The 19,042-nt window shown below is 43.3% G+C and overlaps 1 protein-coding gene across 1 annotated transcript in view; it reads left to right on the top strand.

The window, feature by feature from the left end:
- Positions 1 to 2,082: 2,082 nt before the first annotated feature.
- slco2a1 (solute carrier organic anion transporter family, member 2A1) overlaps positions 2,083 to 19,042 on the top strand; it is a 30,392-nt gene continuing 13,432 nt past the window's right edge. The window contains exons 1-6 of the mRNA XM_076278860.1: positions 2,083 to 2,235; positions 10,047 to 10,184; positions 11,758 to 11,920; positions 14,445 to 14,660; positions 15,873 to 15,971; positions 17,909 to 18,042. Of these exons, the coding sequence (XP_076134975.1) occupies positions 2,176 to 2,235; positions 10,047 to 10,184; positions 11,758 to 11,920; positions 14,445 to 14,660; positions 15,873 to 15,971; positions 17,909 to 18,042 (810 nt within the window). The 5' untranslated portion in view covers positions 2,083 to 2,175. The remainder of the gene's footprint in view (positions 2,236 to 10,046; positions 10,185 to 11,757; positions 11,921 to 14,444; positions 14,661 to 15,872; positions 15,972 to 17,908; positions 18,043 to 19,042) is intronic.

Genomic DNA, 19,042 nt, shown 5'->3' on the forward strand with positions numbered 1-19,042 from the left:
GGATATGCACCAATATGTACCATACCTGTCAACTGTTTTTCCCGGGTTTCACCCGTATTTCAAGGTCATCTCCCAGCACCCTCCCGTTTTGTTATTTCTCCCGGAAAACTCCCGTAATTTGCATGGCCATCAAACTTCTTTTTAAAATCATTGATCCATTCAGGTTGCCAGATTGTGTATGAAATACAACCTACACATACACGATCACTTAGTTTCAATTTCAACCGTTTTGTCATAGGCTAAACCCTGGCAACCCAAAACCCAAATAAGGAAGCGGTGCCGACTGCGCAGCCTGAGTCTCGTCGTAAGCAAGCGGGCTATTTGAATGGCCTACTCCAGAACTAGCTGTTGTGAAATTGTTGGGAATTTAATTGATTAACACATCACATAAACTGTTATTGAGTGTTGTTGATACACTGAACTTGTGCCCTCGGAACCAAATCTGACAGCAAGCAGCTTTGGAGTTTTGGAAGTAGGCAGCTGGTGGATACATGGCATGCGTAAGGTGTAATGGTAAGGTAAAAGCAACGACCGAAATGCAGTGTTGAAACGTATTAAATAAGCAAACACAGATCCGGTATAAACACTGACCCCCCCCCCCCCCCCCGAAAAAAATCTCCCGTTTTTGGAAAGCTAAATGTTGACAGGTATGATATGTAGCCTACTATACTTGCATGTGGCCGAGGCCTATGGCTAGAGGTGTCTGGCAAGATATGTTTAACTTGCAATATCAGTAGTCACATGCCTTTGTAGATTTGAACCGTGTAAGTTAATGCAAACCCAACATTCAGTAGTATTAACAATACTTCCTCACACCTGCTTTACAGTAGTTATCTAAGGAGTCCAATCTCTCTGTGAAATGTGTTGATTCCATTGTATTGAAGGCAAGGATGGTCTGTCTATTGTTTGATTGATATAGTCAATTGTTCAGTTTTTTCTTGATGATCAATACTTGGAGTCTCAGACATTTATTTTTCTTGATAACCATCGTAACAAATAGCATTTTACATAAGGCATGGCTTATAGCTCAGTATAGCTAAGACTTGGGTGGAATAAAAATGGTCTGTCTACGTGGACAGGGTTTTATCCATAATCGATACAGTTTGATTAAGAGGAAAGATAGAAATAGAGATAGGGCTGTGGAGTGCGGAATGACGCGCGTAATGTGATAGATTAACATTATTGATCCCCAAAGTTTGCTACTCTGTACAACATACAGCAACAGGAAAGCAACGAGACAATGACACTGCAGATCTGCAGCGTTTTATCACACTTGTTTAACAAGTTTTATAGCATGCTGCACATAAATGTATAGATAACACGCCCTACTTGCATGTACATTAAAAATTGATAGACAGCTCAAAGTGACCGTGTGGTGTACACTTTTAAACCGTGGAGAGATTTACACACTTTATAGTAGGCAACAGCGGAACCCATAGCCAACGTCTACTTGGTAAATTTGTTCCTACAAATTGTTGCATTGGCGCACATTGACAGAGACGCTTCACTGTGAATTATAATAATGACGGTCAATTTTGAATGAGGTTAAAGCTGCTTTCTTTTTTGTCTTTCAGAGAAATAACAACATATGATACTGGTACATAAGTTACGTTGTCTTGTTGTTAAGTGAACTGCGCCCATCACTGCCACTGCATTTACCGACAGTATATTTTGGACTCATCGGAAGCGACTTGACTCCGTTGGAGCGCCTTTTCGGGAAAACGGAATGACAGATGAAGTACATTTAGACATGTCGTCTAAACAGCACCTCATCCTTCAAAAACACACACACAGGATTAAAAAAGCAACATCGCGTGCTCTGAACGGTTTAATCATGTTCACGGGGGAACAACATTCTATGACACCTAGGCTACTGTATTCTCAAACTGCTGTAATTGCAGACTTGCAGACTCCTAATGACATGTACATGAGTAACGTTAACATGTCACAGGGGGATCCGTTTAGACAGGTTAGGTGCGCCAAATATGGTCACCAAAACATTTGCGCATGGACATGTGGGCTGAGTCTTATTACATCACAGCGGGTGATAAAATAAAAACCCCTCATAGAAGTTCACCCGAGTAGAGACACTGACTGGGCTGATCCCCTGCAGAAAACAACTGGGAGGAGAAGTTCATCCAGCGATTCAGCCTTAACCCGTTGAGATCTGTAGACATGGAGATATACGCTAAAGATATCAAAAAACCCAAAGCATCGATATTTTCCAACATCAAGGTAGGCCTATGCTATGTCAATGCTATACCACCCACTTTACAGATGTTAATATTAGTCGTTAGAAATAGAAGAATAGCTGATTACATTCCTAGGACTATGCTATTCTATTAATATCGTGCATGGATGAAACTTTGCGCACGTGCATACATTTTGATTTGCAACCTTTGGTCCTCCTCGTTCACTAGTCAGTCAGCTACAATATTGTCACACTACTCTCTAATAGAGTACGGTGAGTAATGTCAAGTGGTAGCTTCTGTTCACCGGCGCTTAAAGTTTACAGTCTCTCACGTGTCTAGTTATTAAGCTAGGGTAGTGCTGAACAGGTGATCTTAAGGTCCTGCTCTATGATATTTCTTATCACAGCATGAATACAGTTCGTCTGCGTATGGCATGGTTTGCAAAGTTCAGATACTACTAAGATTTCTGACATGGTCTTTATTCAGGTAGTATTTTTTGAGTCTTGAGAGTTCAGTAAGAGTGTTCAGAGGAGTGCAGCAATGCCGGTATCAGTTGCAAATATGCAGAAAACTATATATATACATGCAGTAAGCCCAGTGAAACTGCAGAAACATGTCACTTGGCTATAACAAAGTACCTCATTGAGTGAAAGCTGGTTGAGACATCAGCATCTTTGCTGTTTCTTGATTTCTTTAATCCATCACTGGAAATGATGTTCAGCACTTGCAGCTCAATGATAGGCTCATATTTGTTGTGTAAACCATGCCTAAGCATAGTGTGGTCACAAACAGGGCATGCTAATTTATGCTTTGCCCCCTGTTATCAGTGGTACGGATGGTATGTAAACCTTGAACTGCTTGTGCTCCAGTAAGTGAAAGCACCTATTTGGAGCCAGCGTGGGGGAAATGTAGTGGATGATGATACAGAATAATACTGGCCAGGCTGGGCAGATAGGCTTACAGCCAGCTATGTCAAAGGCATTGGTACATTGGGAATTCACTGTCATCACACCTTGCCCCCACTGTCATTTAAATCAAATAACTTAGTTAAGTTGTCTAAATATGTAAATAAATGTATATGCTATATGTATACGTATATTTATTGTGGATGTCTGGCTCCACAAGACAAGGTGATTTGTGTGTTTGTGACTTACTGCAGTACTTTGTGTAGTAATACTGGTGTCAGACTGTTTGATGTATGGCTTTCTGATCAGCAGGCACGCACATTTGATCAGATAAAGCCTGGCAGACAGACTGTTTGCCGGTTGGGGCAGTTCTTAATGGATTGAAAGAAAGCAGAGTTTCAGATTGACCCAGACTAGCAGACACTGGGGTGGACCAAGGCCAGACCTGGCTCGTATGTGGAGGACCAGATCAGCTCTACAGTCAGCCACTGTTGAAGATTTTATTTATGTATTTTCAAAAAAAAAAGATTTGTTTCTTGGCAGTCGTCTGACTAGTTCGCCTCAGTTCATGGTAGTGCTGACCACGCCAGGTTGTAGAGGGAAAACAAGTCCGTTTTGGAGTTGAACCCAGTTTTGTTTATTGAATTCAAGCATGAACAGAGATAAAAGAAACAGGTGCAGAATCCTCTTGAGTTGAGAACAATTTTTATAGCCTCCCAGACAAAGAAATACAAGAATACAAAAAATAGCCCCAATTTCAGCATGTCGTTTTTAAATAAGAACAAAATGATACATGTATTATGACCATGCAATCCTGGCAAATTAGTGTTTAAATGCGAGTCTGAGTAGACATCCTTAATGTCCTCATTTGAGGTAGAATAAAAACTCATAAATCCATGAGAGCCGTAAAATTCATTTGGGATGTCTCGATAAATCTCCACGCACAGAATTAGGAGACGCTCTCTGTAGTTAACTCTGCATATTTGCCAGTCTATTAGGACATCATATACTAGACATGATTAGGACTAGGAATATTGTCCAACCATGTGTGAAAAATCAGTAACAATAGTCTTTCTTGTTGAGAAACCTCCACTGGCCAGCCAGGATCTTGCAAACAAACAAACAAGCGTTCAAACAGCTTAATACTTGAAGAGAGATGGGGGGAGAGAGAGAACGAGAGAGTGAGAAAGAGAGAGAGATGGGGAAAGAGAGAGAGAGAGTAAGAGGATGAGAGAGAGCAAGTGTGTATGTGTGTGTGTGTGTAAGAGAGAGAGAGAGAGAGAGAGAGAGAGGGACCGTTTCAGTTTTATGAATCATTGTTTAGATTTTGGAACATCATTCATCTTGTAACTGACTGCATATTTGGCCTATTATTCTCTGGTAACCACCACGACGATATTGTGGCTGTAAATCATTACTGATGGTTGGTTGTTGTTTTTTCGACACGTCCTACAGGAGGCTGTAATGTTAAACTCAAACATGATGGAGGTCTGCCAAAATAGCGCGCTATTGTTTTACCCTCCTAATGGACAAAATCATCTCAGCGATGGCACACTGGCACCGATCCTTGTTTGTCACAGGGCAAAGTTGGCTATTTTGATGTTTTGTCCATAATTTGTCAGCCACATTGCATTCTGTTTGGAGCGTTGGGAGTTTTGACCTGAGTTATCCCACTGCCGTTATGAAAGTGAGTGATCTGTTGGAGGAGATGGTTGAGGGGTTGCACAGACGAGGAGGTCCGTCCCTGTCCAAACGTAACACACAGGTATCCATGTGCTGGCCTCTGCCGCAAACCTCCTGTGTTTAGCCTGAGTGCTGCTCATCAGGCCTGTGGTAGGTCTGTTTACACCCTGCGTAGATCAGCGGTGTGTGTGTGTTTGTGTGTGTGTGTGTGTGTGTGTGTGTGTGTGAATGGAAGTCAGTATCCATCCTGGGCCCTTTGCAGATCCCCCTGTCCTCAATCTATTTTTGGTTCTCTGAAAACACACACGCCCACACACATATTCATCTCCCAACCAGGTGGTCTTTCTTCAAGGCCTGTTGAATGCAGCTTTCATGAGCATAAAGGTCTTACATAATGTTGTGTGGCCATGTCAGTTCGTGTGTCTGTGTGTGCGTCTCTCTGTGTGCGTGTGTCTGTGTGTGCGTCTCTCTGTGTGTGCGTCTCTCTGTGTGTGCGTGTGTCTGTGTGTGCATGTATCTGTGAGTTTGATGCTGAGTTGAGATTCATGTAGGACCATTATGACAAACGATGTACATGTAAACTATGACGTCACAGGTAAAGCCCTCACTGTAAACATAACTGTCCAAAGGCCGTAATCATCTATTTAAACTGGTATGGAGACCCTTTGTCGTGGGTTGCCGGGGATTTAATGGACTTGAAAGAAAACAGTGTCTTTTAAGGTGATCACTCGGCACCAGAGTCAGATTGAATAGAGTTCTGGTACAATGCAAAACAAGAGTGATTTAGCACATGGCTATGAGCCAGCAGTATCCAAGAGTACGGGTTCAATTGGAGCATACAGTAGTGCTTTGTTGTGCAGAGTTTATGACAAGTATGGTCATTTGTCAACTGAGCCTTTTAGATAAAGTCAGGGTGTGCCAGCCATGGTATTTGAGAACAAGGTCAACTCGATACCGTATTCGACACAGCCCAGTGATGCTTTTCAGACTTTGTGTGTACGTGTTTACGTGTGTGTGTGTGTGTGTGTGTGTTGTGTGTCTCCTAATGTTAGCCTGCAACCGCTCACTATTATGTTTTTTTTTCCCTTTTATTTCAAACTTTGGCAGCACTCTTTTCGGGGCCGACTAATTTGTGTGTTTGTGCTCCATCAACTGTGCAGGCTTTCAGAAGGCTTCTCAGAAAAGGAAAAGCAGAAACTCTGCCGCGGCTGAGGGGAAATGTACTACAGAAAACACCTGATTTCAGGATATCGGCTGAATAGCAAGACACACAATTTGGTCTGTGTGTGTTTTGTTTGTGGCCAATCGTAACCTCTGTTCACTCAGTCAAATAGGAAGCTATCTGCATCTCCCAGTTGTCAAGGTGAAATGCAGAATGCTGGTTCAGGCTTTGGTTGTTTTTCTTGTGTTGGTACATGTCACATCTACCTGCAAGAGTGGAGTTCAGGTATGCTATGATCTCTCTGTTTGCTTTCAACTCTGTTGTAGTTGTCGGTTGTTTTGTTTTTGGTCAGCTCATGGGATTTTTCAGTTGTTGAAAGGCTTGGTACACCTTTCCTTGTTTATTTCTGGGAAGAAGAGACATATTTTAAGGTTGCTTTTTCAGGGATTTCCAACCCAAGTGAGTTACAGAACAAAAAAGAGACAGGAAAAGTGGAAGCCCTAGCTTCCCCTGATTCTCTCCTCTCTGCTGGACACTGGAAGGAGACAATGGTCGCCAGGGGACTACGGGTCGAGACACTTGTAGACATTCCAGCCATGATGCATCCAAGCGTTCCACAGATTGTAGTGGAAAACTACCTTACATGTTCTGAACAGTAAAGCCTGTTCCACTTTGAGAGAGAGAGAGAAAGAGAGAGAGAGAGAGAATAAGAAGGGGAGATACAGAAAGAAAAAGACAGAGATTGGATACAGAGACCACTTTCACTTACAATCCTTTGGTATGAAAATATCCCTCCTGCATCCTGGACTTTCTCAGCACCTTTCAACAGTACAGGAAGCATGGAATAATTCAGTATCCCTGTGCCTGTCAGGAGACCCACATTCACTGTAGTGGTTGGGGCTGGATGCATGCCATACACATACACTAGGGAACCTAAGCTTGGAAACTTTGTAGTCATTATAGTAATTTATAGATGAAACCTAAGCTGTGTATTTCAAAGATCATGAGACACAGAGCTATAGGCCATTCTCTGGTCAGAGTGGTTTAGAAACCCTGCACTCATAATAAAATGCTCGGACAAGAGACAAAATACACAACTTCATACACAGATCAAATCAAAGGTAGCCCTTTTCTTGAAAATTGACATGCATGTAGCTCAAACAGTTGTGGCCCCCCTTCTGGCGGTTAACTCATGAAAAAAATGCTGCAGTAATAAGGTAAAAGGAAGATCAAATCAGATAAATCTGTTATAAAAACCCTCACCACTTCAAACTGCACAGATCCATCTTTAATAGACCTTGTAAACGTTGCACATTGCCTAATTAAAAAGACGGGAGAGTCATAGTACCTGCAGGAGGAAGCCTGCGGCCGTCTGCACGCAATGCGTGTGTCAGAGGTGTCACACGGTGAGGGATCACCCCAGTCACAAGGCCGTAGGCAAGATGACAAATCCTGATTGATGACTCGACTGAAAGTGCCTGTTTAGGTGCGGTAGGCAGGAAGCGAACGAGAGAATGAGCGAACGCTGATGTCCTGCTAATATGTAAGCGTTCATGTTCGACGTTTCACTGTGACACACAAAGGAACACAAGTCGTGTCTTTCTCTTGGAACAACAAGAGCTTGCATGTATGTGTGTGTTTCTGTGTCGATGAGCATGCCAGTGTTTGAGGCTCTCCTTAAAAGCGCAAAGTTATGCGAGATGCAATTCTTCCTCACCTCGGCTGTCATCTCAGAGGCCTTCTTTGAGTTATGAGCTGTCAGGGAAGACGTAGAGCCCTTTTAAAGTCGGCCCGAGACCGTCGGCAAGCCCACGGGCCACGGTGAAACACACGTGCATGCACTCACACGCTGGGGCTCTCACGCTGTGCGCAGCTCTCTTGAGCGCTTCCAGACCTTTTCTCTCAAAGCCTACCAAAAACGTGCACCTAAAAATAACACTTTTTCGGCCACCTGCGTAAGTTCAGAGAGAGTTAAAATCTCTGTGCTTTACGCTAGAGAGAGAGAGAGCAAGAGAGAGAGAGCTATGGTTTCAACCAATGTGTGGCAATATTCGACTTTGATAATAGTACTCAGCGCTGAAAGAGGAAGACTGTAAGAGGGAGAAAAACAGAGGCAGAGATAAACAGAGAAAGAGAGAGAGAGTGTGTACAAGAGAGTGAGAAATGCCATTCAAGTACCCTAACAAAGACGTTCATATGAAGGACTGGAGCAAAATAGCTCCCGCTGGGGAAAAAAACGAACATCCACAATTAAACACAATTTCACCACAAGAGAAAGAAAGGAAAAGAAACAAAGCTGAATTTTTAGTAACTGCGTAAAAGCGTCTATTGTGCGCGCTAACGAACCATAAAGCGGGGCCTTAATGGGAGCATTAGCTGTTCCAGAGAGAGACGCGGGGGCTTAGGCCCGCTCCCTCCCGCTCTCCTCCGTGGCAGTCCGCGTGCAACAGAAGGGACGGATTTACATCGAGTGTTTGCGCAGGAAATCCCATCCAAATCTCAACATGTCCCTTCAGATTCCCACCGCCCGCAAAACCCCCTTCAGTGCCCCACATGGCCTCCACTGGTGTGGCTGAGTAAAGGTCCAGAGTGTCTCATGTAGGTGTCGCAGCCATGGGCAGAGGTGCGGTAGGGGAGCAGGCTCTTGGAGTGCATTCGAAAACTGAAGAGGACTCTGATCTACACATTAGCTGGACTCGCATCATCGTCTCACCCGCAAAAGCAAATGACCCCCCCCCCCCCAAAAAAAAAGGGACACAAAAGATCATCTTTGTTCATACTGAGCAGACATCCTTATAGAGTCGCTCAGGCTCAGAATCTAGGTTAATGCGCTGCACACAACAGACAAATAGCTGTTGCCACTGCTGCTTCTAGTATATATTGTCTTTATCGACAAGGGAAGTGAGACTAGCCTGTGTGTGTGTGTGTGTGTGTGCTGGATTTCAGAGCTGGTCAAAAGAGAGCATTCCATCCAGTAGCTTCCGAGAAGAGAAGCTGTCAGTATCTTCACACTGGCCCTGAGCCAGGTCAGTCCTTCTGGCTTAAAGCAGATAGAACTGCTTCCGCGTCGCTAATTGAAAGCAGAGCCGCCACCAGTCCGAGCATCCATTCTACAGCCTGTTCTATAGGCCCCTCACTTGCCTCTGGGATCCAGTGTTAATGACTAGAGAGTGGGAGAATGATGGTCTCTCTCTGTGTGTGTGTGTGTGTGTGTGTGTGTGTGCGTGTGTGTTTTGATTGGTGCTCATATGGGGAGCCACAATTTGATTGAGAATGTGTGATTCTCTTGGCAATTCAACAGCCAGGCAATTGCAAGAAAGACACAGCCTCCAAGTGTGTCTGTTACAGAATGTAGGTGAAGGGTAATCCTTGTGGTTTCGCTCACAGGCCTTCGGGGCCTGAAACGCCGAACCAGGTTTTCGACTGTATTAACTCGGTCTCCCACACACGACTGTCCTTGGGGCTTTACATGCGCACGTTACGACGTCAGAGCTTACCCTGAAGGCATGAGATATGAGGTTGATTTCAGCAACAGCGATCTGATAGTTTGATGGAATTGCGATAAGTAAGATAGGGAGTATCGAGTTCGCCACATGAACATCAGTATGCTGGGGGGCTCACGTCACCCTCTCAATGGAGCAAGAGCTCCCTCTCTTCCCCAGTCTCCCTGTCTGGGATGCAGTCACTGGACTCACGCAGTGGAGGTCTAGCTGACTGCAATCAGGCTGAGGAGTTTATCTCTGGGAGATTGTCAGGGTCGTGCTGGGTAAAGGAACATCCTGAGAATAAGGGTCGGCTTATACGTATGCTTGAACCAAAATAAATAATGGTTAAAAAATGTGTGTTCAAAAATTAGAGGTATCAGTGTTCAAAAATTAGAGGTACCAACCACAGAGGTTATGTCTTCAAAAGTCATGTATTTCAGTGTAAGTTAAACACTGTAGACATGACATCTTTTACATGGAAGTCTTATGTTTTGCTGTATGTAAAATGGTATAACTTTGTGATAGAGCATAGCATTGGTTTCATTCTCTCTTTTTCTTCCTTCCACCCTCTCTCTCTCTCTCTCTCTCACACACACACTCACTTGCTGTCTCTCTCCAGCTGTTTGTCCTTTGCCATGGTCTGCTCCAGCTCACCCAACTGCTGTACAGCTCCTACTTCAAGAGCACCATCACCACCATCGAGCGGCGCTTCGGCCTCAACAGTTACTCCTCAGGCACCATCTCCTCTCTGCATGAGGTAAGCAGCCTGCCGTCCAAAACCCTGCGATGTGGTTGTAGGCTACATCAACATGTCTCTTGCCATTCCCTTCACGTGTTCTATCACAATGCTGTCTGCCCTCATGGACAGTAGCTCCGTGATGTCTGCATCTTTCCAGGTCGGAGATTTTCTGGACAGCACTATGCCACTCCATCATGACACTGGCATTTATGGCCTTAAGTCAGATAGATTTAAGTGCCCCCACCACATAGACGCAAGAAAGAAACGTCATCGACACACCCTCTCACGAGGTTCTACGCTTCATTCAGACACAGCACATTTACATAATGTCCGGAGGAAATACTAAGGGGGGGAGCAGTAGAACAACCGGCTAAGTTTGGACTTCCATATGACTGTTTATGTCGTCAGATATACGGCCCCACCGTTTAACATCCGCAGAACCTCCGGTCTTATACATATGTCTGAAAGGGCTTAATGTCTAAGCTAACAGGAGACACACCAGGAGGACTTGTCACACATTTTTGTCTCTTGGCCCTCTTGGACAGGTAAGGGACTTTGCATCAACAGGGGGAGAAGTAAAGTGATGCCACAAATGGCTCTCTTGGGTGTGTGGCATCTCACTGAGCAGATACAGCGCCATAACAATCCCGTGCAAAACAAAGGTCGCAGCTCAGCAACCCTCTTTGCTGTTAGTATTCTTCCAGGTAAAAAAAAAAAAGCTCCTTCTGCTCCACCACGAAAATTCATCAAGAAACGTTAGGGAACAGACTGTGCTGGCTCAAGGATGAAAGAGAGTGGAGAGTGCGTAGCATAAACAAATGTGTCCCAGCCAGCCAGTCCACCAGCCAGCCACACTATCCAGTTGTTATCCCCCGTCCTGCGGTGTTCCTCACCTCCGTTTCAAGAGCCTCAGCCTTGGCATTTGTAGTCTTCGCAGGGGCTGTGGGAATTTGAACAGCTACCTGCAGACAAACTCGCAGGAGTTTAAGTCATTAGTCACAGTTATGGCTCTGCAATGTTCCCCTTTGGATCAGCGTACACTTGGAGTACTTTTCTGAGTACTTTAAAGTCTATCAGAAAGGCTTTTTGCTGTCTTATTTGTTTACCACAGTGGGTTTTGGAAATAATCCTTTCCCTGTTGTGCTTGATTGGTCCTTTGAGGGCATACTAAATGCTTTTGTCTGGTGAATGGCAAACAATGATAGGGGTAGAGTTGTCTGGGCTTGAAGTCAAGATAGCTAACAGACAGTAGGAACTTGCCTTGGACAGACTCGCTGGATTTGATTCATGCTCTACGAGGGCGTTAAAGATAGCATCTATTTGTGGCTTCTCTCTCCCTTTCGATCTTTTCCTGCTGCTGCCTCTCCCTCTCTCTCTTCCTCTCTATCTCTCTCTCCATTCTTTGACTGAACTGTGATATAAGACCATCAAGGTGTGGGTGCCCACTTCAGAGAGATGCACAGTGATAATTGAAAAACTGTGCAATGCAATAAAGTAACCCTCTAAACTCTGTCTCTAAGATGACCCACTTTTGCCATTTACCCCTCAAACTTTTCCCCTCTCTCTGTCACTCTCTCTCTGTCACATACAGGTGAGCAACACAGTGCTGATTGTCTTTGTGAGTTACCTGGGGAGCCGGGTGCACCGCCCACGCTTCATCGGATTTGGGAGTCTTATGATGTCAGTCAGCGCGTTGATTCTAGCCCTACCTCATTTCCTGTCTGAGAATTACACGTATGACACTGTGATGCATGGTAAGACTACCTCTGTAGACTATTTGTATCATTTATTACCTCCCCTGAGGTCAGAGGCCAACCTATTTCTTCTGCTGATACTCTTCTGTATTCTGCCTGTGTGACCAAAGGTAGAGATTCTGCTTCTCCTGGTGGTGCACGCAGCATATTTAAATAGTTGTACATTTACACAACTTCTTATCATTTTGGGTAAAGTGCAGAATGTTAAGACAGGTAATGTATGCACATTTTTAGGCAGCATGCACAGTTTTTAGGGAGGAAAAAATTGCTTATCCTGTGCTGTCGTGATCCGCCTCCATATGCTGTTTTACCATCCACGAACACCCAGTGGGAAAGTCTGCTAATTTGAATCAGAGCAGACACAACAATACGTTTGTGTGCAGCATTAGTGTGGGAGAATCTCTTTTTTTGTGTGCGTTACGCACTGCCAAACAAAAGCCTGCAATGACCTCTGTATAAGGTTAGTTGTGTTAGCCAGGTAAGGGACACTGAAGTGTTTTTATTTTGTGTTTGGATAGTACTTCCCCAAAGGCAAGGATTAGTTTTATTACGTTAATAATGAAGTTAATTGAAAATCTTCTCATGGATGATGCTTAAAGCATTTTGTGGACAAAACTGAATTATAATGTGGGATTTTAGTTAAGCATATGCGTAGATTAAAGCTATAAATTTCAGTCGGAAATAGAGTGTGTAGTTTAATTAAATTTGCAAATAAAAAATAAACTTAAAAGAACCTCATAAAACAGACAAAATAATAATGTCTTGAGACTGGATTTGTGGAGGCTACAGTGCGTATTAACCAACCCATAACTTTCATAACATTTAATTGAAAACAAGACAGACGGAACTTGTAAACAATATAAATTTACTACCAACAAAATGAGTTTGTTTTGGACCTTCCCAACAACCTACAATCAATTTAATATCTGTCTGCTTCTGTCTTTCACTTTCTCTCTCTCTCTCTCTCTCTCTGTATTTATAATAGTCAAATACATATTGAAAACTTTACTGGCAGCTCTGATAAGTGCAGGTTTTGAACCGTTGACTCTGCACTGAGGCATATTACACAGTGAAGTGGAGTGTGTGTGTGTGTGTGTGAGAGAGAGAGAGAGAGAGAGAGAGAGAAAGAAAGATGTATAATTTTACGGAATGAATGTATTTGTGTATGTATCTGTACGTATGTGTGTGTGTGTACGTGTGTGTTTCTTCGCACATGTGTTAATACATGTATGTGTGTGTGTCTGTGTGTGTGTCTGTGTGTGTGTCTGTGTGTGTGTGTGTGTGTGTGTGTGTGTGTGTGTCAGAGAGAGTTCCTGTGATACGGTGTGTGGGTATCGAGTGTGTGTTTGTTTAGGCCTGCCCGCAGGTGCTGTGTGCCTGAGCCAGTGCATAAATCAGTTGGAAAAACGTTAATCTCGACACACTCCAAGAAAGCCAAGAGGATTAGTCGTATCTCTCCAGCCCTCCGCTCCTTTCCGCTCCCCTCTCAACCCCAGATCCCCCCCTCTCTTCCTGGTCTGGTTCAACCCCAGGTCCTTGTGTGTGTTTGTGTGTGTGTGTGTGTGTGTCTGGACCCCGCACGTCAGCCTTGCTCGCAGGGGTCAGCGAAGATGGGCCAGAGCCCGTTGTGAGGCCCATTGAGTTTTATGGGGACGACATCTGTGCTTCCATGCTCAGCATCCTCCCCATGTCAGGAAGCACAGACTGTGGAGGCAGCGCAGGGTCTAATTGGGTTTTTATGAGGATCATGTCTGTACAGCAACCCAGTGTCTCCTACCCCTCCCTCCCTTCCTCCCTCACTCAATCTCTCTTTCTTCCTCTCTCTCTCTCAGTCTTTTCCTCTCTGTGTCTCCTCTGTAACTTTTATGTCTCTCTCTGTCCCCTGTCAACCCCTTCCTCTCTCTGTCTCTCTCTCTCTCTGTCTCTCTCTCTCTCTCTGTCTCTCTCTCTCTCTCAAATGAATTCAATTCAATGCACTTTATCATACAGATCGTTTAACCCTTAAAGGTGTACCGTCACACCGGTGTGACGGGAATGTTTGGAAAAATGAACGTTCTAAAGAATATCTGGGTTCATTGAATTCAATATAGAATTTTAGAACCTTGAATTGTTGCGGAACGGAATGTTATGCTAGAATGATCAAAAATCCATACCTTTAAGGGTTAAATGAAAATGACACAGCCAAAGCATAGAGCAGACACGTCATTTAAAACATCAAAACAGAAAAGGCAGAATCATAGAGATTATGAAACATCTAGATGACTCTCTCATTCTCTCACTCTACTTTATTCTCTCTGTCTCTCTCTCACTCTCTCTCTCTAGTCAAGTCAAGTTTATTTTTATAGCACATTTAAAAGCAACACCATTGCCCCACCAAAGTGCTTTACATTAAAATAATAATAATAAAAAAATAAGAAAATATGAATAGGCTAAATAAAGAAAATAACAGATGTAAAATCTCTCTCTCTTTCTTTCTCTCTCTCTCTCTCTCTCTCTCTCTATCTCTCTCTCTCCCCATCTGCAGCGGACCGTCGGGACTTGTGTGTGCCCCGTCTCAACTCCTCCAGTGCCGATGCGTGTGGGCAGGACGATGCCAAGCGCCTGGTGGACACCAGCAGCCTGTGGCTGCTCATGGCCACTGCCCAGCTGCTCTTTGGCATCGGCTCCGTGCCCATCCAGCCCTTTGGCATCTCCTACATCGACGACTTTGCTGGCCCGGGCAACTCTCCGCTCTATATTGGTGAGTGACTCATGTGGTGCAGCGCTTCAGGGGCTGCAGAGGCATTGCATAAGATCATGGAGTGAACTTCTAGGAAGACCATTAGTCTAGCTTAGCATAATTCACTGGAAGTGGGTTACATCAGTTAGCCTAAAGCTTCTGGGTGCATTCTGTGTGAAGCAGTACAATGTTATAGGACTATCTGAGAAATCAGATGGATAGCTTGGTTTCGAAATGAGCTGGACCATTCCTGAAGCAATGCCCATGCAAATGCTGGCACGTGTCTGGAGACTTGGAAAATGAGGCTCCTGCTGCTGCCATTTGTTAACACTTGCTGCCAAGACGTGCACATGTGCCCTTTCCTAGAATGGTCCAATTCATCCCCAAATGTTCTCAAAGCATTTGCTCATTTCTGACAAGCAACAAATACTGCAGCTTTGTAAACTCTCTGGTGTTCCCCTGAATCACATCTTTTATTCTGTGGGTACTGTGGAAAAGCAGGGAGTATTTTTGTGAAACCAGTGTTGACGTTGGAGGTTCCATACAACACATTCACTGATAGCCGTATACCGTATACTCATTTTCCTGGAGGTTGTGACAGATAATAGTGTAGACAAAAAATAACAGAGGAGGGAACATCACATGCTATTTTCTACTTACGAGGACAGCGTGAGCTTTCTTCGATTATCCCCACACAGCTTAGACCCTCTCATTAATGGCTCTTCTGTCTCCGTCTGACCAGTCGCCTGGACGTCGGGTGATATTTGCCTTTCGGCTTATCTTGAGTGCCAATAATGGCTGATGGCTCACTCGAGCAACTCCATCATAGGGATTTAATTTGGTTTCCGGATCCAAACACCACATATCGTTGTCACTTACTGTCTGTTTACACAGAGCGCCTCTCTCTCGTTCTCTCTCACCGGGTACACTCAGACCACACAGTTCTGGGCTGTGTTGACTTTGGTCCTGTCCTGTCTGAGTCCTAATCTTATTTATTCTGGGATAAAACGCTAAAGTGAACCCATATGGGTTTTACTAACAATAAGTGGAGGAATTCAGCATAGAGTCCTCGCTATGATGGTTCTGGGGATTGTATTATTAATGTGTAAACACTTAAGATTAAGGTGCATCAAGTTGTATGAATATAAAGAGAGATCTGTTTGTATAGCAACATTTATGAATATGTTTTTGTACTTACATGTTTACATTGTTTGTTTATGTTTATGTTTGCAGCCATTCTCTTTGCTGTGTCTGTGTTTGGGCCTGCCATTGGATACCTTCTTGGCTCAGTGATGCTGAGGATCTATGTAGATGTTGACAGAGTGAATACAGGTATTGTGCATGTGCCATTCCTCATAAACCATCTGTGGGGGTTTTAATTAAGTGCTTTTGTGGCTCACCACTTTTATATAAACATTTTAGCTGAGGGTTCTCCATTTGCCAAAACCTTAAATCATCAGCGCAGGCTTTAGAATACTTTTACTGTCAAGTCAAGTCAAGTCAAGTTTATTTATATAGAGCATTTCATACACAGAGGTCATTCAATGTGCTTTACATAAACAAAACAAAACAATAATAACAAATAGGAAGGGCAATATAGTCAAAAGAATAGTTCAAAAGGTAAAGATCATAATAAAAAGAAAACATAAAACACACAAGGTAAAATCATTTAAAAATAAAGAATAATTAATAAGCAAAAAAAAAACAAAGGCAAAAAGTAGTAAAAAAGTAATAAAAGACAAGGTAGAATAATTATCAAGGCAGATTCAGAATTTGTAACTCAGAGCAGTTAGCAGAAAGCATCTGAGAACAGTTTGGTCTTAAGTCTAGATTTAAAACTGACTACAGTTGGGGCCTTTTTAATGTCATCCGAAAGTTGGTTCCAGAGCTGAGCCGCAAAGCAGCTAAAAGCTGCTTCACCATGTTTAGTTCTGGTAAAACAGTAGGTTTTACTAACAGGTTTTTCACCTGGGACCTGAAAGGACGAGAAGGTGTGTACTGCTGAAGCATGTCTGATAGATATTTAGGTCCTGCTCCATTTACTGATTTATAAACAAGCAATAGTGCTTTAAAGTCAATTCTGTGACTTACTGGAAGCCAGTGCAGGGACTTAAGAATGGGAGTAATGTGGTCAGTTCTTTTAGTTTTTGTTAGAATCCTAGCTGCTGCATTTTGTATCACCTGAAGCTGTTTAATAGTCTTTTTAGGAAAGCCTGTGAACAGTCCATTGCAGTAATCAACCCTGCTGGAGATAAATGCATGAATGAGTTTTTCTAATTCATGTTTTGACATCAGCCCTCTAAGTTTGGCAATATTTTTGAAGTGGTAAAAAGCTGATTTAGTTATCGCTTTCGCTATCGCTGTAGCTGTTGAAATTTAGATCACTGTCAATTAATACACCAATATTTTTAACAGTATCCTTTGCCTTCAACTCTTTTGTGTCAAGGACAGTGGCAACCCTAAGTCTTTCCTCCTTTTTACCAAAATATAATTACCGGTACTTCAGTTTTTTCTTTGTTCACCTGAATAGTACACGAATAACTGATTATTCAGAATACTACACCTCTCATATCGGAACGTCACATATTACCAACTGTCCCATATGTCCAACTTCTTACGTGTATGTGTCACTTAATACTCATTTCTATACAAACCAAAACGTCAGATTCCTAAAGAAACGCAAGCACCCATACCATAAGTGTATCAAAATGAGTTATGTACCAAAAAATACATTTTACCGTGACTCAAAGAGCTGTAAACAGTGTTGTAAGGCTGCGTGTACAAATCCGCTTGGAGCTCCAGTGGAATTTTGAATTGCGACGAGAATTCTCGGGCTAACCGTTGATGTGCAGTGTGAAAGGTTGGGAATAGGCACCCACCAGCCCAGCACTAAACTCCGAGTATGGTAGACAAAATCGGATATTTCAGGCAGTAAAAGCCCCGGTAAGAACCAAACTAGATTTTGTTCAAATCTACACACCAATGGCTACTGAAAATTGTAAGGTTCATTTATCAAATGTTATTTTGAAGTATTAAAAAACATCGTTGTTTTAGAATTTCGAACAAAATGGTTGGTAATTAGCACATTTACGATATGTCTGTAACATTGTATGATTTCATTAGTAACAACCAAGCTGCTGTAAGTGTTGACAATGGCACTAATTCAACCACCTCAAAAAACATTGTTCCTCTTCAGCACTGTGACACAAAAAACTGTCTGTCTCTTAAATATACCGAATCCCCCCCCCCCCTCCTCTACCCTGGAGCAGCCATGCAGGAGTTGACCCCAGCTGACCCCCGCTGGGTGGGGGCGTGGTGGATGGGGCTCCTGGTGTCCTCAGCCGGCCTGGCCCTCGCCTCCGTCCCCTACTTCTTCTTCCCACGCAGCATGCCCCGCGAGAACGTGAGTGTTGCCCCGGCTGCTGTGTAGCCATTAGGGAAGTTGTTTGAAGTTTGGTAGGGTGGTAGGGTGGTGCACATCCCACCTCTCTTTAGGCCAGGTGCAGGACAAATTACACGAAGGTAAAACAAAAGAGAGGGAGAGTCTGCACACCACACTCTTGACCTTAAAACAACTTCAAAAGAGAGGATGTCCGCACACGGAAGTGATCCCAATTTTTTGAATTACTCCGCCTACTCCAGTTTGAGGACATTCTCTTTTTTGAAGTTGTTTTCAGGTCAGGCTGTAGGAAGTACAAATGTAGTGTTCCATATCTTGACATCATTGTTGGTTCATTTGAACAGAAATACCTGCTTAAAAGTTTACAGCAGCCCGAGGTATTCTTTGTGGAGGATGGCTCTCTATAAAGGATGTCCTGGGCTTTGGCATAGATTCTCCTCTGTAAAACACAGATCACTCTTTTATATCAATGTTTGTTTTTCCAGATATCTGAAAATATGCTTATGTGGTAAAAGTCCAGGGGCAGTCTTATACTGTTAGTCTGATCCAAAAAAAATGATGTAAGATGCAATTTTACGTCTCAGAGGTGACACTTGACATTCTCTTAAACATTTGTTCCAGACTGTTTCTTTCATGCACTCTAACTTCACCTCATGATCCTGGCATGTGTGCCTTTGGCGTGTATACTTTTCTGCTCTATCACCTCTGTTGAGGACATTCTATCTGGATGGGGCATTAGGAAAAGATAAGATCTGTCCTGTCTCTTTTTGCCAAAGCCATAAAAAATGTACAGCTTATATATTATGCTCTATCAGAGTGACTGATATCCATATGTTTGGATCTCCTTTGAGCTTTATGGCTACTGATGACCCCTGTGTGTATGTAATAGTACGCTCGCAATATGTGATATTATTTCACTGTGCACGGTGTTTGGCTCAAACTGAACCAGGGGGTTATGATGTACTATCCTGATATAATGGCATTTTGGCTGAGCAACCAACAA

The sequence above is a fragment of the Alosa pseudoharengus genome, unplaced genomic scaffold (assembly GCF_046254945.1).
Source record: "Alosa pseudoharengus isolate Yale_2024_CS ecotype anadromous, Long Island Sound unplaced genomic scaffold, YU_APseudo_1.1 YU_APseudo_1.1_scf_11, whole genome shotgun sequence".
Taxonomy (NCBI): domain Eukaryota; kingdom Metazoa; phylum Chordata; class Actinopteri; order Clupeiformes; family Clupeidae; genus Alosa; species Alosa pseudoharengus.